Below are 26,520 nucleotides of genomic sequence, written 5' to 3' on the forward strand. Positions count from 1 at the left end.
GGAGTAAGTGATACCTCAGAGGAAAAGTAAAGAATAAACTGAGGGGCACCTGGGTGGCTCAGTCAGTTAAGTATCTGACTATTGGTTTCGGCACAGGTCATAATCTCGCGGGGATTCTCTCTCTCTCTGCCCCTCCACCACTTGCCCTCTCTCTCAAAAACATAAAGAAACAAACTTTAAAAAAAGGGATACATTGAAATTAACAGGCGAAGGAATGGGGGTATAGATGTTCCAGGCAGAGCAGACAAAAAAGTAAACAGAAGAGGTAAGAAAAAGTGAGCCGTATGCAAGTCAGGGAATTGTGCAGGGAACCAAAGCTTACATTTTGCTTGAGCATAAAGTTCAAAGCAGAGAATATTAACAGATGACGCTGCAGAGGCAGGCAGAGTGGAGCTCACAAATGTCCTGTGTAAACAAGGGAATGATGGCGAGATCCACTCGGCGGCTAGATCTCCACCTCAATTCCAGAGCTTCCAAACACACCACCTTGGCTCAGCCTCCTGGCCCAGATTGTAAGAAACTGGTGGCCTCCACTTCCTGTCTCTCTTTTGGGATGTTGCCCTCATCATCCAGCCGCCATTCTGTGAGGAAGCTCACACAGCCACATGAAGAAGCCATGTGTCGGTGTTCCTGCTAATGGCCCCAGCACAAGTCCCAAATAACAGCCAGGGCCAGACACCAGACGTGTGACTGAAGCCTGCAGCGGCAGAGTCACAGCCAACCTTGGAGCAAGACCAGCCGTCATCACTCATCCCTGCCTGAACTATCGTGTTAAGTGGCTGAGAAAGGCTCATGAGTTCGAAGCCTGCTGCAGGAGAGCAGGTGGGACGTGATGGTGGCCCGACCCACAGCAACGGGGGCCTACATGCAGACGAGGGAAGTGGTGAATGTATCCTAGAGTTACAATGGGCGGGACCTGATCACCGAGTGAAAAGGAGGGCAGTCAGCGATGACTGCTGGACTCGAAGCTTGCATGGGGGGAGCCAGCAGCACAGTGAAGATACAGAAGGTGAAGGAAATGGAGGGAAGACAGTTTGGTTCTTGCTATGCCGAATTTAAGGAGCACATGAGGGAAGAGAAGCAGAGAGCAAAGATTTGGGAACCGGGGCACAGGTGGGAGATAAAGAGATGTCCTGGGGCGGTGTGCACTGTGCAAGGACCACAGACCTGGGGGGACCTAGGCCTTCGTCCCGATGACATATCAGAGAGTTGCCTTCACATTCTTCCTCAATTAGGCTGTGCACAGACTCAGTTGTGGTGGAAACTGGGGGCTTATGACTAGTCTCTCCTTGCTGAGTAATAAAGACCTTGGCTGTAGCCATGCTCCTTGCCAGCCAGCTCAGACCACATTTGCTGGTCTCCCTTGGAGGCTGGCAAGGCCATACGACCCAGTTCTGACCAGGGAGACATAAATGGAAGTGCTCTAGGTAACTTCTGGAAAGTTTCTCAAAGGAGGAAAGGCACGCCCTGCTTCAGCCCTTCCTCCATCCTGATGCCCGGGACGCTGATGTGATGTCTGGAGCTCGGCAGGTCTCCAGACCAAGAAGAGGACATGCTAGGGAAAGAAGAATGGAGACCAAGATGAAGCCCATGCCGCTGACGACCCTGTAGAGGGGCCAGATTGCCTGTCTCTCTAGCTGAGAGACAAATAACACTTCTATTTGGATTAAGTCACTATTAATTTCTGCGTGCGTTTATGAAAGTCTGAACTTAATCCTACTGATACAATAGGTAAATAAGAGAAAGTGCGCGCTAGCCTTTACAAAGACCCATTCCTCTTAGATTACTGGATGATTTCAGCACGGCATCTTGAGCCCTGCGGTTCTGCACTGAACTCCTTTATTAAACGCAGAGCCTAGTGGGATACTTTTAAGATAAGTAAGAAACTAGGTTGCACAAGAAATATTGTCTCAGTCGACATCACCATGGTTGTCAGCAATTGTAATTATAATGCCTGTAAGTTTTAAGGCGTTAATCATAGCAAAGTGAATAAAGAATTACAAGATATATTGTTTGGCTATATTTAAATCAATGTACAAATTAGGATCTTACCTTTACAAAATATTACTGTACATAACACGGAAGTTACCTGAGCTAACAGAGCTGCCATTTCTAATGCCAGGTCCTTGTTCAGAGGAAAAAGTCCATTTATTATTTGATCATTTGTCTGATACATTAACAGCAACTTTTCTCTATCAGTCTCTCCACGAGCTTGCATTGAGAAATACAGTCTTAAAAAAAGAGGAAATCTTTCGTTACAGGCTATTCCTAAAAGGAAGAAAGGAAAGACAAATCCAGAGGACTGATACAGGGTTATTCTCCGGTAGTTTTCTAAGTGATACAAACTTAGAGCATGATTCTCAATCCTCTCTCTTTCTGTTTCATATTAACACCTTCAGCGAACAGAGGAAAAGCTGCTTTGAGATTGAGGAATGCTTCTATGCTATTTTTTATACCCTAAAATACCCAATCCTTTACTAAGGAAGGAACTAAGGCACTGAGTGAAATTAAATATACCCTCTCTTGTAAGGAATGCTGAGGTAACCCTTCATTTCAATGGGCTGTATAAAAGCCGTTTTCAAAACACTCATAATCTTTCCTAAATACCTTGGAAATATCAGGGAATAGAAAAATGAAGATTTGAATTCAAAATCAACATCAGGGGTGCCTCTGCCTGGGTGGCTCAGTTGGTTAAGCATCTGACTTTGGCTCAGGTCATGATCTTGTGGTTCTTGGGTTGGAGTCCCATATTGGGCCCTGTGCTGACAACTTGGAGGCTGGAGCCTGCTTTGGATTCTGTGTCTCCCTCTCTCTCTGCCCCTCCCCCCACTCTTTCTCTCTCTGAAAAATAAACATTAAAAAAAAAATCAACATCAAGTTGGGGGTGACAGTTTTCTCTGGGGGGAGGGGATCCAAAATATATTATTGGTACATTTTAATGTCTTAACTTTTTTCTTCCTCATCCAGGTAAGCATCTTTAGGAGCTCAAACATAGTTTACATGTTGGTATTATTACTTGTTGAAATAGGAGGTGTCTTCTGTTTGCCTAGGAGGACTTCAGCAATTCGGTGACCTTCTTTATTTATTCATTATGGTTAAATTCACTATTTATTATTCACTATTCACTATTCAGGAGACCTCGGGGGGCTCTGACTTCAGGCTGCAGACCCGGTACAGGGTGCTATAAATGCTGTAGATGTTACAACAGTGGGGTGAGTGAGCAATACGCTGTTGTACTTGAATGTTAGCAGGACATCAGAGTGACAGGGAAAGAGAGATTTAGGTCCAGAACGTGTTAGGCATGTGCCCAATTAGCTCTAAGTGGATTTTCAGCCCTTTCTTCCCAATACCCTTGAAGGAAAGGACACACTGGCATCAGTTACAATATCTTTCGCGCTAATGATCTCTGTTGGCAGGCACTGAGAGATGGCAGGGAATCTCAGGGGAAGCAGGGTGGGTGTACTCTGAAAAGCTCTTCCTTCCTATGACTTTGATAATTCTTCCCACCCACCACACTTAGGAATCACAGGCCCATGCAGTCATTCAGAGTGGTGTCCGGAAAAAAACAAATCCTAAGCCCTACTCATCTGGGACTATATGATGAGAAACTTAACTCACAGAAGACTATGGCTGGGCAATCGAAACAGATTCTAAATTCAAAATGCTACCAGGGTGCCTGGGTGGCACAGTCAGTTAAGTATCCGACTCTTGATCATGGCTCAGGTCATGATCTCACAGTTCATCAGTTCAAGCCCCACATTGGGTTCTGCACTGATGGTGTGGAGCCTGTTTGGAATTCTATCTCTCCTTCTCTCGGCCCCTCCCCTGCTTGTGCTCTCTCTCTCTCTCTCTCAAAATAAATAAGTAAACTTAAAAAAAGAGAGAGAGAGAGAACAAAATGCTATCAGCAAAGTGATATAAAACAAAAGGGAATCAAGTTTAAGAAGAAAGCCCTCTCTTTTTGGCATAGCTTATTTCCTCCACCTGAAGTCAAGAAGTATGTCTTACTTCTCCAAAGAGGACATCCAGATGGCCAACAGACACATGAAACGATGCTCAGCATCCCTCCTCATCAGGGAAATACAAATCAAAACCACACTGAGATACCACCTCACGCCAGTCAGAGTGGCTAAAATGAGCAAATCAGAGAACTCTAGATGCTGGCGAGGATGTGGAGAAACGGGCACCCTCCTACACTGTTGGTGGGAATGTAAACTGGTACAGCCCCTCTGGAAAACAGTGTGGAGGTTCCTCAGGAAACTAACAATAGAACTCCCCTATGACCCAGCAATAGCACTGCTAGGAATTTACCCAAAGGATACAGAAATGCTGATGCATAGGAGCACATGTACCCCAATGTTCATAGCAGCACTCTCCACAATAGCTAAAACATGGAAAGAGCCTAAGTGTCCATCAACAGATGAATGGATCAAGAAGATGTGGTTTATCTATACCATGGAATACTACATGGCAATGAGAAACAATGAAATCTGGCCATGTGTAGCAACATGGATGGACCTTGAGGGTGTTATGCTGAGTGAAATAAGTCAGGCAGAGAAGGACAAATATCATATGTTTGCACGTATAGGAGGATTAGGAGGAACTTAACTGAGGAACAAGGGGGGAAATGGTGGGGGAAAGGGAGAGAGGCAAACCATGAGAGACTCTTGAATGCTGACAAAAACTGAGGACTGATGGAAGAGGGGGGGAGGGGGGATGGGGATGGAGGAGGACACTTGTGGGGATGAGCACTGAGTGTTATGTAGAAACTAATTTGACAATAAACTATTTGTAAAAAAAAAAAAAAAAAAAAAAAAAGAAGTATGTCTTAACTCGGGTTTAACTAAGGTTCTTAACAAAAGCTTGAATTGATACTATAGGTAGAGGGAAAAAAGGACCAGATGTGCAAACAGGTGCAGGCAAGAAGACCTAAAGTGCATTTTTTATTCTTCCTGGCATGCCCAAAAGACGGATCCTGGAAGGGGAAATGGAGCACTATGAGCAAAAAGGGAAAAGCAATCCCGGGCACATATATAGGAAGACAACGTGTACAATCATTGACTCGAGCCTCTAAAGAAACAGTTTGCGCTCCAGCAACCGTACAGGGACTTGGAGAGAATGCGGAGAGGAACCGAAGTCACAACAATGATCAAGAGTCAGAAACTCAAATCCGCGGTCTTGGACAGACGAGGCGCCAGGGGAATGTGGGTTCTGTGACAGTCCCCAGAACGACCAGCTTCTAGGCACTCGCTGATCCTAAAGAGGCCTGCAGCAGAGGAAGTGGGCTTCCATCCTGCAGGTAAGGCTGGGTCAGACAGCAGGGGAGTGGCAAATGTCCACCTCCTCGCTTGATACCCGGAAGTGGACTGCTGTGGGATGGAAATGTTCAGGACCAGCTCCTCCACCTGGGTCCTGCTTCTGAACGTGGTAGCGCTCTCAGTGCTGCTCGGAACCCCTTTGTTGGCCTCCAACTGGCTCCGTATTTCACTCCTACGAGCATTTATGTCCTACCGTCATCCGTCTCCTCCTCTTGTTAACTTAGTGAAGGAGCAGCCTGCCTTCCCCTTCCATTTACCTTCCCTTCACTCCTCCGTCCATCATGGTCTCCTGATAACACTACTGAACTGCAGTCTTGACCCCCCACTCCGCCCTTTGCCTGCTGCCTCTATGGCTACCATCTCAAGTCATCTGCTCAGAAAGCACCAATCTGCAAAGGCTGCCTCTACGGACCCACAATGTCTTGTACAAATGCATGTTATATTCCGCTTGTATACACACGTTATATTCATGGTAAGAGCCAATATCGATGGGCATTTACTGTGTGGCTAGTCCGAGTGCCATACATGTGCCAACATACAGTCCTGCACACAGCCCTAGAGGTAGGTACTCTTTCCATTTCGCATAGAGGGCCTCTGAGGCACAGAGATGGTAAGTGACTTACTCAAGGCCACACAGTAAATGGGAGAGCCGGGATTCCAGCCCAGGCAGATTCTCTCCAGAGGCCCTGTTCTCCACTACTCTGCTCTTCTGTTTCTGTTACAGCATTAATTACACTGCTAAGATTTCATGTCTGTCTCTCCCTACAAACTGTAAGCTTCTTTTTTTTTTTTAATTTTTATTTCTTTCTGAGAGAGAGAGAGAGGGAGAGAGAGAGAGAGAGAGGGAGGGAGATACAGAATCTGAAGCAGCCTCCAGGCTCTGAGCTAGCTGTCAGCACAGAGCCCAACGTGGGGCTCGAACCCACGAACCATGAGATCATGACCTGAGCCGAAGTCGGACGTTTAACCGACTAAGCCACTCAGGCACCCCACAAAGTGTAAGCTTCTAAAGGGTAGGGGGATTCTATTCGCCTTTGGACCCCCAGGGCTCCCACAAGGCCTGGCACTGGCACCCACTGAAGAGACGTTTACTGCACGAATGGGCAAATGAGTGGCAGTGAGAATTGCCAAACATGGGAATTATTTGCCAAAAAAGCCGGAAAAATCCCCTTCTGTGGTCTGGGCAGTGTCCTCACCTGTGAGATGGAGATAATAGTGATACCGTCTCAGCGGTGTCCTGAGGATTCCATGAGAGATGGAAACAAGGAGCTCAGCACCAGGCCTGGTGTGTGGTAAGTGGTCAGTAAATGTTGGTTATTATTATTACTATCACTATGATTATTATTAGGGTTCTTCTCTAGAGATCTTTAGAATCACAAGAATCTCTGCATTCTGGAATTGTTTTGTTTTGTTTCAAAAAACTTTTCTTATCTTTATTTTTGAGAGAGAGCGAGAGAGACAGAGGGGGAGGAGGGAGGGGCAGAGAGAGAGGGAGACACAGAGTCTGAAGCAGGCTCCAGGCTCCGAGCTGTCAGCACAGAGCTCGATGAGGGGTTTGAACTCATGAACTGCAAGATCATGACCTGAACCGAAATTGGACACTAAACCGACTGAGCCACCCAGGCACCCTTGTTTTGTTTTGCTTTTGCTTTTGCTTTCAGTACAACAGCCTTTACAGTTTGCAACGGGAAGTGGGAGAGGACCGGACACGGGACACGATGTCTCTGGCACCAGGGACAGTTTTCAAAGACCTATTCTGTCTCTGTCCCCCCAAAAAAGCCACTCTGGAAATGTTTTAGCGTGAACACGGCTGGAAGAAATAGGATAAATTAGATGGTCTGTCAAGATGTCTCTTGGCTTAATAGGCAATGGGTACAGGTGCTAAAGGCTGCAGAGATGAGAGTATTTGCCTATGCTCCAGAAAGTAAGAATTAAAAAGCAGTATTGAAAATAATCTTCTTAAAAATTGTTTCTTTACTTATTTATTTTGGGAGAGAGAGTGCGCTAGGGTGAGCAGGGGAGGGGCAGAGAGGGAGGGAGGGAGAGAAGCCCAAGCAGGCTCCATGCTGTCAGTGCAGAGCCTGACGTGCGGCTCCATCCCATGAACCGTGAGATCATGACCTCAGCAGAAATCAAGAGTCAGACGCTTAACCGACGGAGCCACCCAAACGCCTCTGAAAATAATCTTTTATTTCGTAAAGTGGGGTAGGAAGAGTTGCTGTCTTCAGCGAAGGACCCTTGCCAGTTTCAGTTTGTTAAAAACATGTCCTGACTTATGCAGTTTCAAATACACAATAAGAAAGCAAGTTAAATAAGCAGTGTAAGCACAAATAGAATTCAAACGTTAGTTTCCAAAGGGTTGTCTGTGAGAATAAGTTCAAACGCTATTAATTAGATCTTTAACCTCTGAATGTAAATAATTAAAATTCCACAACTTGCTAAATATAAATACAAATTCCATGATCGAGAGCGAGTGTCTAGTTTCGCTTGTTACAGCACTGCTTGACAGATGAAGAAGTGAGTCCTTGGGTGCATGATAGGTCACAGCCAGTCCCCCTTCCAACTGTGTCACTGGAAATTAGGGCTCATTGTCTAAGCTATTTATACACATATGCAAAGCGCAACCACATTTAGAAACGCAGTACTTTCTCATAGCTGTGGCTAACCAGCCACTTCAGACTTCTGTTAAAAATTAAACCTTTTGGTTGAATTGCCTTTTTTTCTGATGTCAAAGATATTGTCACAGGACTTTTTTTTTCTTGACAAGGCAATCTTTATTATGTATGATTCACAGCTCTCTTTGTCCTTCTTAGTGCCATTTGCTAGCCTTGGATTATTATTCTTATCTCTGTTTCGGACTAGCTTTTTGCATTGCATCCAAATGTAATTTGGGTTCCAACCGTAGCTATCACAGACAGAATTCGTATGTGTTAAGCATTCATAAGGCATACATTATTAGGAATAGTCTTAGACACGGATATGATCCCATTAAGTTCCAATGAAACCGGATGAGAATTCCTGAACCTCTCTCCATGAAGATACGTGGCAGGTCAGGTCCAGGAACTGGCTCTCTTCAACACAAGGTAAGATTAAGAGACAGGGCAGCAATGGGGACCTCCGGGGGCTTCTCGAAAGTGGGCATGCGTAAGAATCGCCTGGAGAAACGCTAAATCAGACTCCCTATGTCCACAGATTCTGCTTGACTCAGTAGGTCTATAGTGGTGTTTAATAATTTGCATTTCTTTTCTTTTTTAAGTTTATTAATTTATTTTGATGGGGAGGGGAGCAGAGAGGGGGAAAGAGAGAGAGAGAAAATCATCAGCAGGCTCCACACCATCAGCGAGGAGCCTGACGTGGGGCTCACACCCACGAACTGTGAGATCATGACCTGAGCCGGAATCAAGACCTGAGCCGGAATCAAGAGTCAGACACTTCACCAACTGAGGCACCCAGGAGCCCCAATAATTTGCATTTCTAACATGTCCCTATGGGATCCTGAAGTTGCAAGTCCAGGGCCATCTCTTTGAGAACAACTTGCTCCAGCAAATCACAGGACTCAAACAAAATCATCAGGAAGGTCCAAGTCTTCCAGCCTGCTATTCTTGCCAGGCACCAAAGGACCACAGATAAAGGCTACCGTCAGTAGAAATGGGCTCCTCCAGGAGTAAAGCCTATTAGTTTCCATTAGCTAAGTAATCCTACTTATCTCCAAGAAGTAGGATTTTAAAACCTTAGATATCAAAGCTTAACAGTCACCTTGAAACTCAGAACTTGTGCAAATTACCATAGGTCATGAGCCCCTGAACAGAGACGCTCCAATGGCTCATAACTACCATTTATTCAGATCAAAGGAATCTGTTCAAATAGTGGGGGGGGGGGGGGGAGCCTTTCGTGGCTGAAGGAGTCCTCAACAGGAATGTGCCACCTTTATTTAACCATTCCCCTAATAAGAGACATGTAAGTCCCTTCCAACACTTATTTTTCACTGTTATAAAATACATGGCCAGGGAGATACTGAGGTACAACTGGCATACTCTCATTCCTGCATATGGCTATTTCTGTGGGACAGATCATTAGAAAAAGAAATTCCAAATTGGATCAAAGGCTATCACGTTCTTTACGTATACAGCGTCTTTACTTCTTACATTCCAGTTTTAGGCCCATGACCATCTTTCAAAAATCTCTGGGAGAAGCAACAACTACACAAGCAATGCCACCAGTAATTCTTTCATTCTAGTATTTTAGATTCCTTATTTCATGGAGTGTAAGATCCAAATAAAATCATCGCAATACCTTTTCATTTTTTTTGTACAGCTAATGTTACCTGGTCAGTGACCACTGTTTACTAAGTACTACCTTCTGCTCGTACATGGAAGAAAAGAAGATATTTAAAAAAAAAAAAAAAAAAAGGAAAGAAAATCTAGTTTCTGATCATGTGCCAAAGTACATTAAAATTGTATCTGTTGGGGGCGCCTGGGTGGCTCAGTCGGTTACGCGTCCAACTCTTTTTTTTTTTTTTTTAATGTTTTATTTATTTCTAGGAGAGAGAGAGAGAGACAGCGTGAGCAGGGGAGGGTCAGAGAGAGAGGGAGTCACAGACTGAAACAGGCTCCAGGCTCTGAGCTGGCAGTCAGCACAGAGCCCGACGCGGGGCCCGAACCCACGAACCCCGAGATCATGACCTAAGTGAAAGTCGGATGCTTAACCGACTAATCCACCCAGGCGCCCCAGTTACGCGTCCCACTCTTGATCTCAGCTCAGGTCACGATCTCACGGTTGGTGAGTTTGAGCCCCACATGGGGCTCTGTGCTGACGGTGCAGAGTCTGCTTGGGATTTTCTCTCTCTCCCTCTCTCTCTGCCCCTCCCCTGCTAGCTCTCTCTCTCAAAATAAATAAATAAACTTAGAAAAAAATTGTATCTGTCAGGAAGATACGTGCTCCAGGCTCACTGGTTTTTTCCCAATTCCTGAAACGCTCTGAGCAGCGTTCCCTCTACAGGCTTTGGAACATCCTTTTCTACTCATTTCCTCGCTGCCGCTTCCAGCCCCCTCGTGACCCTGGCACAAGTGTCATTTCCTCAAAGATGCGTCCCGATGCCTCCAGTCTAGGTCAGACTTCTTCCTATGCGCTTACAGGACCACATTCTTTTCTTTCAGAGAACTTAATGGGTAATTATGTATTCCTGAGAGTTACTGTGTGATTAACAAGACTGTAAATTCACAAGATCAGGGTACCATTTTACCCAGAGCATCTAGCCGAGTGCCTGGTTTATAGGTGAAGCTCAGTAATTACGGAGAGAAAAAGAGAGAATCTGAAAGAATGAGCATAAATGCATATGAATATGTGACTTCTTAAAAGACTTGAGTAAACAGAAATATTTCTTCTTTAAAAAGTTTTTAAAGTTTTATGTATTTAAATAATCGCTATACTGAACATGAGACTTGAACTCATGACCTCGAGATCAAGAGTCGCATGCTCTTCTGACTGAGACAGCCAGGTGCCCCAGAAGTATTTCTTCTCACTACAGATCTTCAGTAGGGTATTTGACTATTTAGTCTTTATGAGAAAATATATGGTTAAAGAAATTTTTGGAAGTGAAAAAAAATCACCCTTGTACCAACCACCCTAAGAGAGAAGCTATTCTTTCTCAGAGTTTTTTTTCTAATCTTTGTCCAAATGCATATTTTTATAAAATATAGCCCTTCATGACATGAAGAGACTAGAGCTAGAAACAAAATTTTATGTGATAGTTTCTTCTCAGAGTGGGGCGCCTGGGTGGCTCAGTCAGTTAACTGTCCAACTTCGGCTCAGGTCATGATCTTAGGGTTCATGGGTTCGAGCCCCGCGTCAGATTCTGTGCTGACAGCTCAGAGCCTGAAACCTGCTTCAGTTCTGTGTCTCCCTCTCTCTGTGCCCCTCCCCTACTCATGCTCTGTCTCTCTCTGTCTCAAAAATAAATAAACTATTAAAAAAAAAAGTAGAGTCTCCTTTTACAGAAAAACGAACACACACATAAATATTGTAACTTGCAAGGCTACTCAACAGAAAACCATAGCGCATGATGAGAGCATAACGGTACACCCGTACTTTGGTGTTTGAATATGGCATTACACACCTGTTTTTATAAGTTAGACGAACAGTTCTCGTACCTTCCCATTTCCCAGGCTGCTGTTCTTTGGAAGCCTGTTCCCACTTAGAAATAATGTCACAAATCTAGAAGGGAAGAGGAAAATGGAGATTTGTAGCTGTTTTCAAATCAGCATTTTTGGAAGACAAGCATGTCGGCAGGCTGAAAATTTTCCAGTGACTATCATCAAACCAAATGGACCGAAACCTTTTGTTTTAAGCTTCTGGGTACCCTCGGTTTTGGATTTAATTATACCTTGCTCTTTGGTCCACTTACCCTTTTGGACACCCATTAACTCTGAACTGTAGCCATGAATATCTTACTCAAAAAGGAATCTTAATGAAAGACTGCATGAGAAACAAGGAGATTCCAGGAATTATTTCATAACTTAATCACTGAAGAAGCAACTTTTCCACCTTCTGAGTTTATAAGGACTGGAATTACTGAAGTTATCTCAAAGAAACTTGAAATATAGTCTTTAGATTCTTTGATTGGGAAAGAATAAAAATTCTTCAGGAACCAAATAAATATTTGCTTGTTTTTTAACAAGTCACTTAGAGAATTATAAATAAGTCTTCAAAACTATGTGACAGGCAGTTATTCAGCAAACCCCCCACTGTTTACTCAGCTCAAGTCAACCAAAACTACTAGCTTATCTTCTTGACTAATTATTAACAGCAGTGCTCTAGGAATGTGTGTCTCAAAATTTACATTTGAATTTGCTGAAATAGGATGTAGCTGGAGCTGAAGAGAAAATGACATTCACTTATCTAGATCTCTCAATATGTAGCCACATATGCAGGCAGGCAGGGGTGGGAGGCAGGTAGCACACCTACTAACCAAGATTCCTAATGAACTTCATAGAAGTGTGACCTTCATAAGTATGAACTTCAATAGTATTCTGTGGAACCCCTTCAAGCCCCAACAGGTTGATCTGCAGGTGAAGCTGGGCTTTGATAGTTTGATGAAAGAACTTCATATCCTCTAAACTTCTGGGAAGCTATTACTTATGAGTCTATTTCTTCTCCTATTCTGCTCCAATTCTTTCATCTTCAAATCACAGGAACACCTTCACCCCGTAACAAGGCACTTATTCCCAAGAGCAATCGAGGACCCTGTCAAGTAGGGAAAGGGGCCAGACCCAGTTCTAGCTGTGTGATCTGGGGTAAATCATTTTCTCCGCTTGGGATTCAGCTTCCTCGTTTGCAAAATAAGTGGGGCGAATTCCTATCAGGTTCCTTACAGTTCCATGTTCTCTACTTCTAACTGTTGTCTTTGCTAGATGGAAACTTTAGTAGTGTCATTTTACTATGACCTAGAAAAGATTTTTTAAAAGTCTTCCAATATTCTATCTTTGTTCATGATTTTCCTTATGTCTGGAATTCCTTCTTTATATCTGTAGGTCCGTTTTCTACACATTCTTCAAAGTCCAGTTCAGCTCTTCCTTATTTTCTAGTGCTGACCGTAATCTCTCCGTCTGTGGAACATTCACAGCACTCTTAAAATGTGTATCATTTTCAATTCAAGTTTAAGGTTATTAGTGTATAAGGTTGTTCTTCCCCAAGCAAATTATAAGTTCACTGTGGACAGCGACTGATTCTGGTCCTTCTTTGGACTCCCCACAGGGTCCAGCTCAGCTCCTCTGACAGCATAAATAAAAAACTACCTTGTGAATGAATACAATAAAAAGCTATTTTATTAGAGCTTCCATACATCCACTCTTATTACCTTATTGGTCAGGAAATTGTTGCTATTATTAATCTTTCTTCTGTCTTAACATGGAATATATGTGCGTGTGCAGATTGTGTATCAAGAATTCTATGACTTCAACAAAGTGCTGAAACCTTTCTTTTTTAATTGGGAAGATTAGTTACTAGAATTTTTTAAATCTGTTGAACTAAGCTTTTTGCAATAGCAAAAAGTAGCCTCTGGGCCGTTTGTGGGGTCTGCCTTCTTAAAAGGAGTTGGCTTTACCTTAATGTTTCCTTGAAGACAATGCTCCACATCCCTGCCAGAAGGATCGTCTGTGAATAACGCAAAGCCAGACTGTGTTGGCTTTCTCATTCCTGTGTCCTGGTTCAAAGTATTCAAAAACTCTTCCACTGTGGTGGATGCATCAAAGCCAACTACCTAAGCAGGAATAACAACATTGTTCTCTTAATAAAAGCAACTATGTACATTTCAAACTTAAATTTCAAAGAGGAGTTAAGGGAGAAACAGGCTATATTTGATGCATGATTAATGATAACGTATATTTATCTAGGTGCTTAAACTCCCTCCACACCAAAGCTCTGCTGGAGAAAATTAATGTCATCTTAATTGCTAGCTTGCTGTAAGAATTTAGAAATCTTGGCTTCAGCCAACAGACATGAATTCAAAATACAAAGATCATTTGACAGCTATAAACATCTTGCAGAGGTATCATGCCTACCTATTAAAAGCAAACGAAGAACTACAGCACAATATGAAATTTTTAGGCAAATGGAAAAAATATAAAAGAAATGCACTAAAACAGTCACAGGGATGTAAGTAGAGCACAGGAAATTTGGTCAATATTCATGTAATAACTTTGTATGGTGACAGATAGTAACAAGACTTATCTTTGTTATCATTTAGGGATGTATATAAATGTCAAATCGCCCTGTTGTACCCCTGACAGAATTAACACTGTGTGTCAACTGCACTTTAATTAAAAATGAATAAATAGAGAAAAATAAATAATGTTTGTCTCTTTTATATGCAGTGAATTCCATGATAAAAAAGCTCTAGCTAAAAGACTAACTGCCAGCTTCGGAACATGTTTGCTTCAGGTAATAAGTCAACATCTGTACCTGAGAGCTATAAGAGCCGGGAGGAGTTTTCCCACACAATTCCTGAGATTTGGAGACTTTAAAAAGACCAAACTTGTACACACCCACTGTCAGTAATTATTTTCTTATCTAGCAAGTGCACTGGTAGAGAAAGGCGTCAACCAAAGTAGTTATGATTTTCTCCATGAGAATTAGAAGGGCCGTAAAGCTCCTCCCCTATTTGGTTCTGTGTGGATTTTCGTTTGAATCCTTCTTAGCATAACTGTTTCAAAACTCAGCTGTTCTGAAAGAAGACGTAATATATTTTCCCATTTATGGTCACTGCCAGCTGTTGACAAAGGTAGGCAGACAGTCTCACTTCCCTGTTCCACAGAGGACACACGCAGGATTCAAGATTAGGCAATGATGCTTTCATCAGGACAGAGAGCGTAGCCCACCTGATATATCCCATTCATGAAGTGCACTGGGATGCTGAAGGGCAAAGAGTGATGATAAGGGTTTCGAAGAAGGGTTGAAAGAATTTCCATTCTTGAGGGTCTTGCTTCTCGGTCTCCATTTTGTTGTGTTCTTTCTACACACCGCTGGCAGTAAATGGCATATTTTCCAAATTCTGTCCTATAATATACAAGTTAAGATAAAGCCTAGGAATAAATTTAAGACAATCTAATACATTAGGTTGTTGTAAGTTACAATGTATTCTGCTAATTTTGACTGTGATTTTTCTTTTTGAGTGATAATGTTAAATGTTACAACTTTTCTCAAATTCTCGTTTCTTTACTTTTGCAACTGACTGAATCCAACTTCCCCACAAAGCATTTTCCCTCTTTACTGTATTATTATCATTACAAAATGAATTTAAAGTTAGCAGTCATTATACAGTCAATAGACTAATTATATTAACAAATACAAAGGAAATAATTGTATAAAAATAGTATAGGATAACTTAGGAAACACATGATGGAGTAGAGTTCTCTTTTGAGGAACAGAGAGGTTAGTGCTTGACTGCTAAACAAGGTAAGAAAATATCTCCAAACAAACAAATACATGTATTTTCCTTCTTTACCCTATAAAACATGCACTTCTTAAAACATTTTAAGCATTAAACGAAACCACTGGTGTAAATAAATACAAATGCTAGAGATTTTATTTGCCCTCATTTGTTACATATAATTTTTTATAAAAGCAGACTGATAATACCTCCAAATGTGTTTGTATTGTGAAATGCCTTCTAGGCAGACTTTAAAATATCACCCTTTAGGGGCGCCTGGCTGGTTCAGTTGGTAGCGTGTGCTACTCTTGATCTCAGAGTTGTGAATTTGAGGCCTAAGCTTGGCCTACCCATTACTTAAAAAAAAAATCTTTAAAATGTCACCCTTTGTCTAGGGTCTCTTCAGTGACTGCAACTAAAATCACATGGCATTGGAGTACCTGGCTGGCTCAGCTGGGAGAGCATGGATTCTGGATCTTGGGGTCATTAGTTTAAGCCTCATGTTGGGTGTGGAGATTACTTAAAAACAAATAAACTCAGGGCGCCTGGGTGGCTCAGTTGATTGAGCGTCCGACTTCAGCTCAGGTCATGATCTCATGGTTTAGTGGGTTTGAACCCTGCGTCGGGCTCTGTGCTGACAGCTTGGAGCCTGGAGCCTGCTTCGGATTCTGTGTCCCCCCCTCTCCCCCCCCCCCCCCCCCCCCCCCGCTCTGTCCCTCCGCCACTCATGCTCTGTCTCTCTCTGCCTCTCAAAATTAAATAAAAAAGAGTTAAAAAAACAAACTAACAAATAAATAAAGTCACATGACTTTGATTACAGTCTCCAAAATATAATATGAATTGGGGAATACATTCCCACTATTTGCGGTTTGTTTTGTCTCATTGTGTTTGTCTGTTTTAGACCCAGAGTCTATTTAAGCAACCTAATGTGAACCTACTGCACAAAATGATCCCGATGACCCTTGGCTGGGTGCCCTGGGTCTCACTGTAAGAAAGCCATTCTGATAGTTGGATTTTAAATGTCTTTTCAAAAGGAGTAAAAATTCTGAAGCAATTCAAATACACACAAGTATTAAAGGAAGGAAGGCCATCGGGGAAATTTCCCTACATGAAAGAATTCAATGTAGAGATGGGATGCCTGGGTGGCTCTGTTAAGCGTCTGATTTCAGATCAGGCCATGATCGCACACTTTATGAGCTCAGGCCCCACATCGGGCTCTGTGCTGACCGTTCAGAGCCTGGAACCTGCTTCAGATGCTGTCCCCCTCGCTCTCTGCCCACCTCCCCCACTTGTGTTCTGTGTCTTTCAAAAATAAATACACATTAAAAAAAAAAAAAAAGAATTCAATGTAGAGAAAAGTAGCCATAGGGAAAATGAAGGAAACAAAACAGTTGCTTTTATGGAATGAGCACCCACTAATGCTAAGTCATTCATCCCTGAAAAGTACATAGACTTTTCAGTTAAAAATTATTCTTCGTCAGTTTTTCAAGCTCTTATTGCAATCTTCTGTAGGAGATTTAACATAACAAAGGAAGTATTTGTCAAGCCTCACATGAGTGATAACCAAGGGCTTCTTGTACCCACATTTGTTTCACGGGCTTTCCCACGAAGGTACCCGGCAAGTTACTAAATACTTATGACTTATTGTAGACTTTCAGAGACCACATAAACGGTTCAGCTGGCTAGTTTTCTGCACACCTGGAATCTGCATTCCTCTTTAGGTGGAGCCTGAGGAGCCACAGGAAAGGATGATGGGGAAGGAAGAGCCCAACACAGAGAGCCAAGAGCTGCCAGCCCTGGGCAAAGAGAAGCACCATAGGTTAGACACCACCTGGCAGTCAGAGATCCAAGTGAGAACCAGTGTGACTGACAGAGGGTATGAGGAAAGGAGGATGATGGTCCTTCTTGGTCCCCAAATGTTTGTTTTTTCTTCCACATCGACATTATCTGCTTAGAGGGTTTATAATACATAAAAACACAAAACCTCCACATTCCATAATCCATCTAAGTCGTATACTCTATTTAGTCCACAACTGAGGTACCAAAGGTCATGTAGATGCGGCAGTCCTTTTTGACATCATACTCAAAGATTAGGGTCATGGTTCCTTTTTTGTTCATTTATGTATTTACTCATTCACCGAAACATAGTAATGGCTGTGAGGAAAGAAAGACTGGAAAACAGTAAAAACTCATATACCCCCAACCAAAACCAATCTACTCACACATACATGCATATATATAGAGATGGGGCAAGTATAAAAATATTAGCAGATGTTATCTTTTTATACTAGGATTGTATTTCACTTTGTTCTTCTGTTTTGTATTCTTTTTTCCCCTTTATTATTTTTGATTAAGTGTATCTTCAATCATTTTGTAAATATTATATAAAAAAGAAGGAAGGGGAAAAAGGTGCTGTACCTGTTCTTGAGTTACCCACAGTCTAGGAATAGACGTTCTGTATCTTACAATAATTTACAATATAACATGGTTAATACCATGTCATAATTTTTTTAAGTATATGCAATGGAGGGAATGACTAACTGCTGAGGAAGTCAGGGAAGAATTCACAGGAGAGATGTTGCCTGAGCTGACTGTAAAGTTTACAGGGCGGGAAGAGAGAAGGGGGGTCCAGGTCATAGGAAAACTGGCAGGTTCAAGGTGAAGGATATGTAAAGGCACAGGGTGTCTGAAGAATGGGGTCCATTTATCTTTTCAGTGTATGCTGGATCCAGGATGCATAAAATGAAGTGGAGAAAGAGGAGCTAGATTATGAAGGGCCCTCAATGTACATGAAGTTTAAACTTCCAACTCGGCTCATGCACGGGCCTCCAAGGCCGGGGAAAGGCCCTATGGAGTGTGTTTACATGATCCTATGTTCTTCTAAAATGTGTGAAAGTAACATTAAAAAAAAAAAAACACACTGGTAATAGTATAAGCTTAATCTGTATAAGCTTCAGGTCCCATTAAACCTGGATGTCCTGAGAGTACTACTGGCTAGGGTAAGAAATTTCTGTTTTATCCTGCAGTTAATAGGGGGTCCATAAGTGAAGATTACAACAGGCATTCGTGGAAGAGTAAACATCAGTGACCAAAAGCCACCTGAAAATATATGCAGCTGCACTAATAGTTAAGGAAATATACCCTAAATCAACAGTGAAATACCACTCTTTACCTGGGAAGAATTTAAAAGAAGAATTACGCTGAACATTGTTAAAGATAACATGGAAATTCTAGAAATGGATTCAAAGAAATTCGGTGGACTTGTACACAGGGGTTAGGTTCAAAGTTGTCTACTGTAGGGGTACGTGTAATAAGCAAAATGATTGGAGAAACCCAAATGTGTAGTAATTGATATCAACGCACCATTAATGGTTTTGAAGAATGTTGAAGGATATCAGGGAAAGGATTACGTTCCACAGTTTTACAAAAGTAGTATGCACGCTGCAACTTTAGTAATGTGAACAACTAAGTGTGCATATGAACATATAAATAAACTGAAAGAATATACATCAAACTATTAATAGCTACTTTTCTTTTTCGTCCATTTTGTATTTTCCACATGTCTATATTGAACATGTATCATTCTTACAGCGAGGAAGACATCATTTTAAATTGCATGTGTGTGCATCAATATATACCTGCAGTGGTCCTGGTTGATTCTGTGGCTGTCTCCGTCTTGTCTGTTTAATGAGCTGACAGCAAATTTCATTCTGTAGCTCAGGATGTGTCAGGCAGATCTGCAAAGCGCTCTGGGCTAGAGATATATGGTAATCAATTGCAGGGGAGTCAACGGCTGCATTTATAAAAAGCTGGCATGTCTGAATGTAACAAACAAACAAAAGACATATTCAAGGTGAGAAATGATTAGGTTTATTCTGCATGAATTATATAGATTCTTTTCAATTTTAGTTTACATTTATCTATTTTTGAGAGACAGAGCACAAGTGAGGGAGGGCCAGAGAGAGAAGGAGACACAGAATCTGAAGCAGGCTCCAGGCTCCGAGCTGTTAGCAGAGTTCGACGCCGGGCTCGAACTCACAATCTGTGAGATCATGACCTCAGCCAAAGTCGGACGCTGAACCGGCTGAGCCACCAGGAGCCCATATTGATTCTCTTCATAGCAACAGTTTTTGTTTAAAAGGATGGAATGAGATATATTATGATAACACTAACAAAATAAAGCTGGAGTGGCAGCATGAATATCGAAGTAAGAAAAAAAAAGCAAAAAACAAAAAACCACAGAAACAAATCAGACAAAGCAGAATTCGGAGCAAGGAATTCTGTCAGAGATAAAGAGGGTCATTTTATAATGATAATGGGGTCAGTTCTGCTAGAGGACATAACAGTCTTAAACATTTACGTACTTAATAACACAGCTTCCACACATACAGAGCAAAACCTAATAGGATTGCAAGAGGAAGCAGACAAATCCACAATTACAGTGGGAGATTTCAATATTCCTTTCTTAATAAATGAGAGAACAGTGGATAGAAAATCATTAAGGATTTAGAAAATTTGAGCAACACTATTAACCAACTTGACCTAACTGACGTTTATAGAAAATTCCACCCAAAAGCAGAATATGCATTCATTTATTTTTTTTATTTTTATTTTTTTAAAATATTTTTATTTATTTCTAGGAGAGAGAGAAACAGCGTGAGCAGGGGAGGGTCAGAAAGAGAGGGAGTCACAGACTGAAACAGGCTCCAGGCTCTGAGCTGGCAGTCAGCACAGAGCCTGACGCGGGGCTCAAACCCACGAACCGCGAGATCATGACCTAAGCGAAAGTCGGATGCTTAACCGACTAAGCCACCCAGGCGCCCCTGCATTCATTTAAAAAGTATACAGAACATTAATCATCTGTCATCCACCAGACTGTAAACTTCATATGAACACTGACTGCCTTATTTATCTTTGTATTCTCTTCACAGCATAGAGTGACACAGTAAATGTTTAATCAATTAATGCATTGAAAATCTGATTAAATAAACATAATACATATTGAGAAGGGTTAAAGGGAAGTGTTCATAAACACCAATGGTTGGCTTTAGCTACTGTGTTGTTATATAGCAGGTAGCCTTTGCCTCTTCTGAGAACAGAATATAATCAAATAAATTTACTCTCTAGTCTAAAGCATTGCTGCCCAAGCATTACATGAAATACTCAATGAAAAAAGGATTTCCACCATTAAATTTCATCATGTTAAGGAAGTATGTATCATTATTTTAGGAATGAATTTGTCAAATGCCTTTTCAGCCTCTATAGAGATGACTGTCTACCTGATAATAAAGACTAGTAATAGACACCCTAAACTAGTGATGCTAGTTTCTGTTTACTGAGATTTTATCAGTTTCTGCATGAAATGCCCTGTTTTGTACAATCTCTTCTGGGGTTCGGTACCAAAGTAAAACTCACTTTACAAAAAGAACCAGGTGACTGAGAATTGCTTCAGAGTAACCCAGTGTTGGAGAAGAACACAAAACCGGCCATGTGCTGACAGCCGTGGAGCTGGGTGACAAGTCCCTTGGAATAACATCATAATATTCTCTCCACTGTTACATGTGTTTGAGATTTCCCAAAATAGGACTGCCTTTGCCGCATCCCATAGAGTTTGGATTGTTGTATTTTCATTTTCATGTGTTTCCATATATTTTTTTCATTTCTTCTCTAATTGCCTGATTGGCCCATTCATTCTTTAGTAGGGTGTTCTTTAGCCTCCATGGTTTTGGAGGTTTTCCACACTTCTTCCTGTGATTGATTTCAAGTTTCAAAGCATTATGATCTGAAAGTGTGCATGGTATGATCTCAATTCTTTTATATTTGTTAAGGGCTGCTTTATGTCCCAGTATGTGATCTATCTTGGAGAATGTGCCATGCGCACTTGAGAAGAAAGTGAATTCCCTGGCCTCAGGACGTAGAGTTCTAAATATATCTGTCAGATCCATCTGGTCCAATGTGTCATTCAGGTCCATTGTTTCTTTAGTGACTTTCTGTCTGGTTGACCTATCCGTTGCTGTAAGCAGAATATTAAAGTCCCCTGCTATTAGCACATTCTTATCTATAAGACTGTTTCTGTTTGTGATTAATTGTTTTAAATATTTAGGTGCTCCCATATTCAGTGAGTAGACATTTATAATTGTTATTCTTCCTGGTGGATAGACCCTGTAATTATTATATACTGCCCTTCTTCATCTCTTGTTATTGTCTTTAATTTAAAGTCCTGGGGCGCCTGGGTGGCTTAGTCGGTTGAGCGTCCAACTTTCGCTTGGGTCATGATCTCGCGGTTCGTGGGTTCGGGCCCCACGTCGGGCTCTGTGCTGACTGCCAGCTCAGAGCCTGGAGCCTGTTTCAGTCTGTGACTCCCTCTCTCTCTGACCCTCCCCTGTTCACGCTGTCTCTCTCTCTCTCTCTCCTAGAAATAAATAAAAAACATTAAAAAAAATAAAATAAAGTCCAGTTTGTCTGATATAAGTATAGCTACTCCAGCTTTCTTTTGACTTCCAGTAGCATGATATATATTTCTCCATCCTCTTACTTTTAATATGAAGGTATCTTCCAACATAAGAAGTAAAAGAAAAAATGAGAATTGGGGAAGTTTTCTTCCTTTTCTATGCTTTGGGACAGTTTAAACAGGATTGACATGATCTATTCTGGAAAATTTGTCTATTTAAATTTCATTCTCCATTCAATTTGGACCATTTATACGTTGTTATGAAGTTCATTACTTCATCCAGACTTTCAAACATATTTGTATGGAGTCTTTCTTCCTTGGAGTATTTGTGTATTCTACAGAAGGATATGTCTATTTTTTTAACTTTAGAGAGAGAGAGAATGAGTGGGGGAGAGGGGCATAGGGAGAGAGAGAGAGAAAGACTCTTAAGCAGGCTCCACACTGAGTGTGGAGCCCTACACGGGGCTCGATTCCACAACTCTAGGATCATGACCTGAGCTGAAATCAAGTATCAGACGCTCAACTGACTGAGCCACCTACGAGGTCCTACTGGAGGATTAAAATGTTCCAGAGGCACGGGGGTGGCTCAGTCTTTTAAGTGATTGACTCAGTTTTGGCTCAGGTCATGATCTCACACTTGTGAGATCGAGCCCCACATCAGGGTCCATGCTTACAGCATGGAGACTGCTTGGAATTCTCTCTCACTCTCCTTCTACCTCTCCCCAGCTCACGCACGTATGCACGCTTTCTCTCTCTCAAAATAAATAAACTTAAAAAAATAAATAAACAAAACATTCTATTACAGTAATTTTAAAACATGAGCAAAAGAGAATAGTATAATTCCCTTCTACCTTTTTTCTGGAGTATCTTAATGTACATCATTTTATTTTATCAATTAATACTTCAGAATAGAGGTGTCTAGGTAGCTCATTTGGTTAAACATCTGACTCTGGAGTTCAGCTCAAGTCATGATCTCATGGGTTTGTGAGTTCAACCCCCAACTTGGGTTCTGAGTTGGCAGCATGGAGCCTGCTTGAGATTCTCTCTCTCTCACTTTCTCTCTGCCCCTCCCCTGCTCATACTCTCTTGCTCTCAAAATAAATAAATAAACTTAAAAAATACTTTAATATGGATCTCCAGTTGATAAAGCCTTCTTTCCCATAATCACCATGTCATATCATACCCCCCAAATTAATAATAATTTTGTTATGTAACAAACACAATTTTTTTTGAGGTGGGAGGAATGTAGGCAAGAAGAAGTTAAGACAAAAATTAAGACCTTAAGAAACCAGGGCAAAATGAAATACCAAGGTCCTGATATAGAATCAAGACCAGAATCTACAAAGGTGCATGAGATTCTGAGACTGGAGGAAAGGAGACGAAAATAAATTAAAGAATGTCTGTTAAGGAAGCACCTCGGTGGCTCAGTCAGTTACGTGTCTGACTTCAGCTCACGTCATGATCTCATGGTCCATGAATTCAAGCCCTGCGCTGGGCTCTGTGCTGACAGCTCAGAACCTAGAGTCTACTTCAGATTCTGTGTCTCCCTTTCTCTCTGTCCCTCCCCTGCTCATGCTCTGTCCCTCTCTCTAAAAAATAAATAAGCATTAAAAAATTTTTAAAAATTCTGTGAGGGAGAGATATTTGAGGTGTTCATGTTTGATGCCCTCTAATCTTTTCAATGAAATAGAAGTTTGCTGTGAAGAACATTATTGAGTAGGGCATTGGAGGGTGTGCGTGTGACAAAAGACAAGCAAAAGAGGGAGTCAGCCCTGAGGGCAAAGACTGTGGATTTATATTGGCTCTAGTTTACACATGGCTGGTTGATGTTTTCTAGTCATGTGCACATGATCAGTGTGGAAGTGGACAGACACCAGCAATGATCTATATTGGGGTCTGGCTGAAGAATGCAGGGAATCATGGGTCCCAAAGAACTATGAGTATTAATGAGAGTCATTCAGACTGGATAAAGAAGAAAAGCCAAGAGATGGTTCCCATGCTCTCCTTTGATGTCAAAGAGAATAAATGGCTCAAAACAAAGGTCTTAGGATTAAACAGGGAAGAACAAGAAACTAAGAGAGCTCATAGGCTAGGAGATTATGGTTATAGAAAGAGATATTAGAATTGAAGCTTTTAGAAGTAGTGCACTTGTAAGGAATGGTGGGGTCGGAGAATGGGAAGATGAAGGTGACTACAGGTGAAGCTTACTGGCATTAAGAAGGTCAGGAATCTTAAGACCATGGCATTGGTGAGTGAAGTGAAAACGAAGTCATCCAACATCCTTAAAGAAATTGAAGAGTTACCAGAAAGTGAGTGAGAGATGAGGAGATAAAGAGTGATATAGTTGAAGGGCAGATTTCAAGTGATCAGTGACTTCTTTTCTTTAAACACTTTATTGATTGACTGATTGAGAGAGAGAATAAGTGAGCAGGGAAGAGGGGCAGAGAGAGAGAGAGAGAGAGAGAGAGAGAATCGTAAGCAGGCTCCATGTATAGTGAGGAGCCAGATGTGGGGCTAAATCTCATGACTGTGGGATCAAGACCTGAGCCAAAATCAAGAGTCAGACATTTAACCGATTGAGCCACCCAGGCACCCCATCAAATGTTCAGGGATTTCTCAAATAAGTTGAGTAATAAGAATTTGAGAATAGCACTGGAGAAGAAGGATGTTGATCCCTCTCCCCCAACACTCAGGGAGGGATGATGTGAGAAATCCCTCCTTTTGAGATGCTGAAGGGGAAAGGGTTCTTCTGACATTAAGTGCTTCACACTGCCCAAACCATTTACAGTTCATGTCAGTAAATCCCAAATCCTCATTCAGAAAGCATATGAGGGGCGCCTGGATGGCTCAGTGGGTTAAGCGTCCAACTTCGGCTCAGGTCATGATCTCACAGTTTGTGGGTTCAAGCCCCACATTGGGCTCTGTGCTGACAGCTCAGAGCCTGGAGCCTGCTTCAGATTCTGTGTCTCCCTCTCTCTCTAACCTTCCCCTGTTCACGCTGTCTCTCTCTCTCAGGAAAAAAAAAAAACAACCGCATATGAAATTCACCTAATTTTATTTCAGAACATTTTCTTAATGAGATGATGATGATCACGTTTTGAATCTTTTAGAGTGCAACCTTAAAACCAAAATTATTTATTTTTATTTTTTCCAATTAAAATTTTAGCAACATATAAGTCCATATAAAATTTTACCTTAAATAATTTAATAGCTTCTGTCTGTAGAGCTTCAGAGGGTAGGGTGGTCAGTGGAGAAATGATTCCTTCTTTGCTGTGACACAAAGTAGGGTGTCTCCAAATCTGAGAGGCTACACACATAATAAAATGTGAACAGAAAACAGAAGAATCACTTATTTTGGCTTCCCATTAAGTAGCCCTTTAGAAATTAGCTTAGTTAGGCCTGGCTCACAGCTTTAAGTCTTACAGGTCATGAAAAATCTTTTGCAACATTATTTTATTTTAGTTTCCAGGTCATTGGGATTCTCACATTTCTGTTTTGGATAAACTAAATCTAGGAGAGCTCGGTCTTAATTTTCTAGGCTGAAAAGTCTACCAGGGCACTATTGCAAAGCTGAAATGTGCTAAAGATCAGTGGCCTAGGTAGGGAAATGACTCTGAGAAGGAGCTGGAGAGAGACAGAGAGGAGAAGTCAAAGTAGAAGGAGACAGAAAGATAAAGGGAAACTTGAAGACGTTCCTAAAATCAACATCTGTTAAATTCCTATGATAGATACTGCAAGTAAAATATGATCTCTGTATTATATAAAGCATAGCATCGAATCTAGACTCTCAATGGGGACACCTGAGCCATAAAAAGTTAATCTCAATGCAAAGCAACAAATATTATAAAAGAGTTAAATGCAAAGTGCATTGGGATATAATTTTAACATTTATTCGGTACCTTTTATGAGCGAGTTTGCTGATGAGGGGAGCTCCTGGGGTAGGTAGGAGAAATGTGAAGGACGGGGAGAGTTTCAGGCAGAAGGAATAATGTGAGCAAAGGCAGAAAGGTTACAGGACATGGCATACTGGGGAATGATGGTGTCCCTGGAGGCTTACAACCACAATGAGATTCTCGGCCCATGACAAAGCCAAAAGATGGATGATTCCAGGGAAACAGGAACTCACAAATGAAAACTCCATTAGGCTAAGGGGTCCGTTTCATAAATGATAGAGCCTTATATGTTGTGAACTTACAAGGTTCTCCTTCAATATTGAGCAGTTTGCAAACCAGTTGTTCAAATTCAGATCCAACATTTACGTTGTTACTTCCTGCTGCAACAGTCAAATGATAAAGCCAAGTGTCCTTAAAATCAAAATACATTAATAGAGATGTTAACTAAGATACAATTTTTGATGACTTAAAGGAAAAAATTAACTTGCATAAACAGCAGAAAACTTTGACACTGAAAAATTCTTTAATTTTTAAATAATAGCCAAAAGCTACTTAGTCAAACAGTTCTGAAGCAGACTCACTTGCATTATATGCATAGCACCTTTTCCCATTGTTCACATCTTTATTATTTTCTGTAGAAGTTTCTTCAAAAGCATGATAAAATTAAGTAAATTAATATGATGTTAAAAGACTAGAATAAATAAAACCAGTTTATATTCTTTTAAGAAACAATAAGGTCTATCATATTTAAAATCTGATTCTCAGTACATATGAGTAACACATAAAAAATACTTGGAAAATCCAGAAAATTTAAAGAAGAAAGTAATACCCAGGAGGAACTTACCTCAACACAATAAAGGCCATACTAGAAAAGCCCACAGCTAATATGACACTCAATGGTGAAAAACTGAAAGCTTTTCCTCTAAGATCTGG

At 41.4% G+C, this 26,520-nt stretch overlaps 1 protein-coding gene across 1 annotated transcript in view; it reads right to left on the reverse strand.

Moving 5' to 3' along the window:
* PLEKHH2 (pleckstrin homology, MyTH4 and FERM domain containing H2) overlaps window positions 1-26,520 on the reverse strand; it is a 117,977-nt gene that overhangs the window by 13,553 nt on the left and 77,904 nt on the right. The window contains exons 18-25 of the mRNA XM_039232437.1: window positions 25,890-25,998; window positions 24,889-25,001; window positions 18,882-19,061; window positions 16,942-17,039; window positions 14,693-14,870; window positions 13,420-13,575; window positions 11,434-11,531; window positions 2,090-2,231 (exon numbers count right to left, since the gene is read on the reverse strand). Coding sequence (XP_039088368.1) covers window positions 2,090-2,231; window positions 11,434-11,531; window positions 13,420-13,575; window positions 14,693-14,870; window positions 16,942-17,039; window positions 18,882-19,061; window positions 24,889-25,001; window positions 25,890-25,998 — 1,074 coding nt within the window. The remainder of the gene's footprint in view (window positions 1-2,089; window positions 2,232-11,433; window positions 11,532-13,419; window positions 13,576-14,692; window positions 14,871-16,941; window positions 17,040-18,881; window positions 19,062-24,888; window positions 25,002-25,889; window positions 25,999-26,520) is intronic.

The sequence above is a fragment of the Hyaena hyaena genome, unplaced genomic scaffold, assembly GCF_003009895.1.
Source record: "Hyaena hyaena isolate Hyena2069 unplaced genomic scaffold, ASM300989v1 scaffold_64, whole genome shotgun sequence".
NCBI lineage: Eukaryota > Metazoa > Chordata > Mammalia > Carnivora > Hyaenidae > Hyaena > Hyaena hyaena.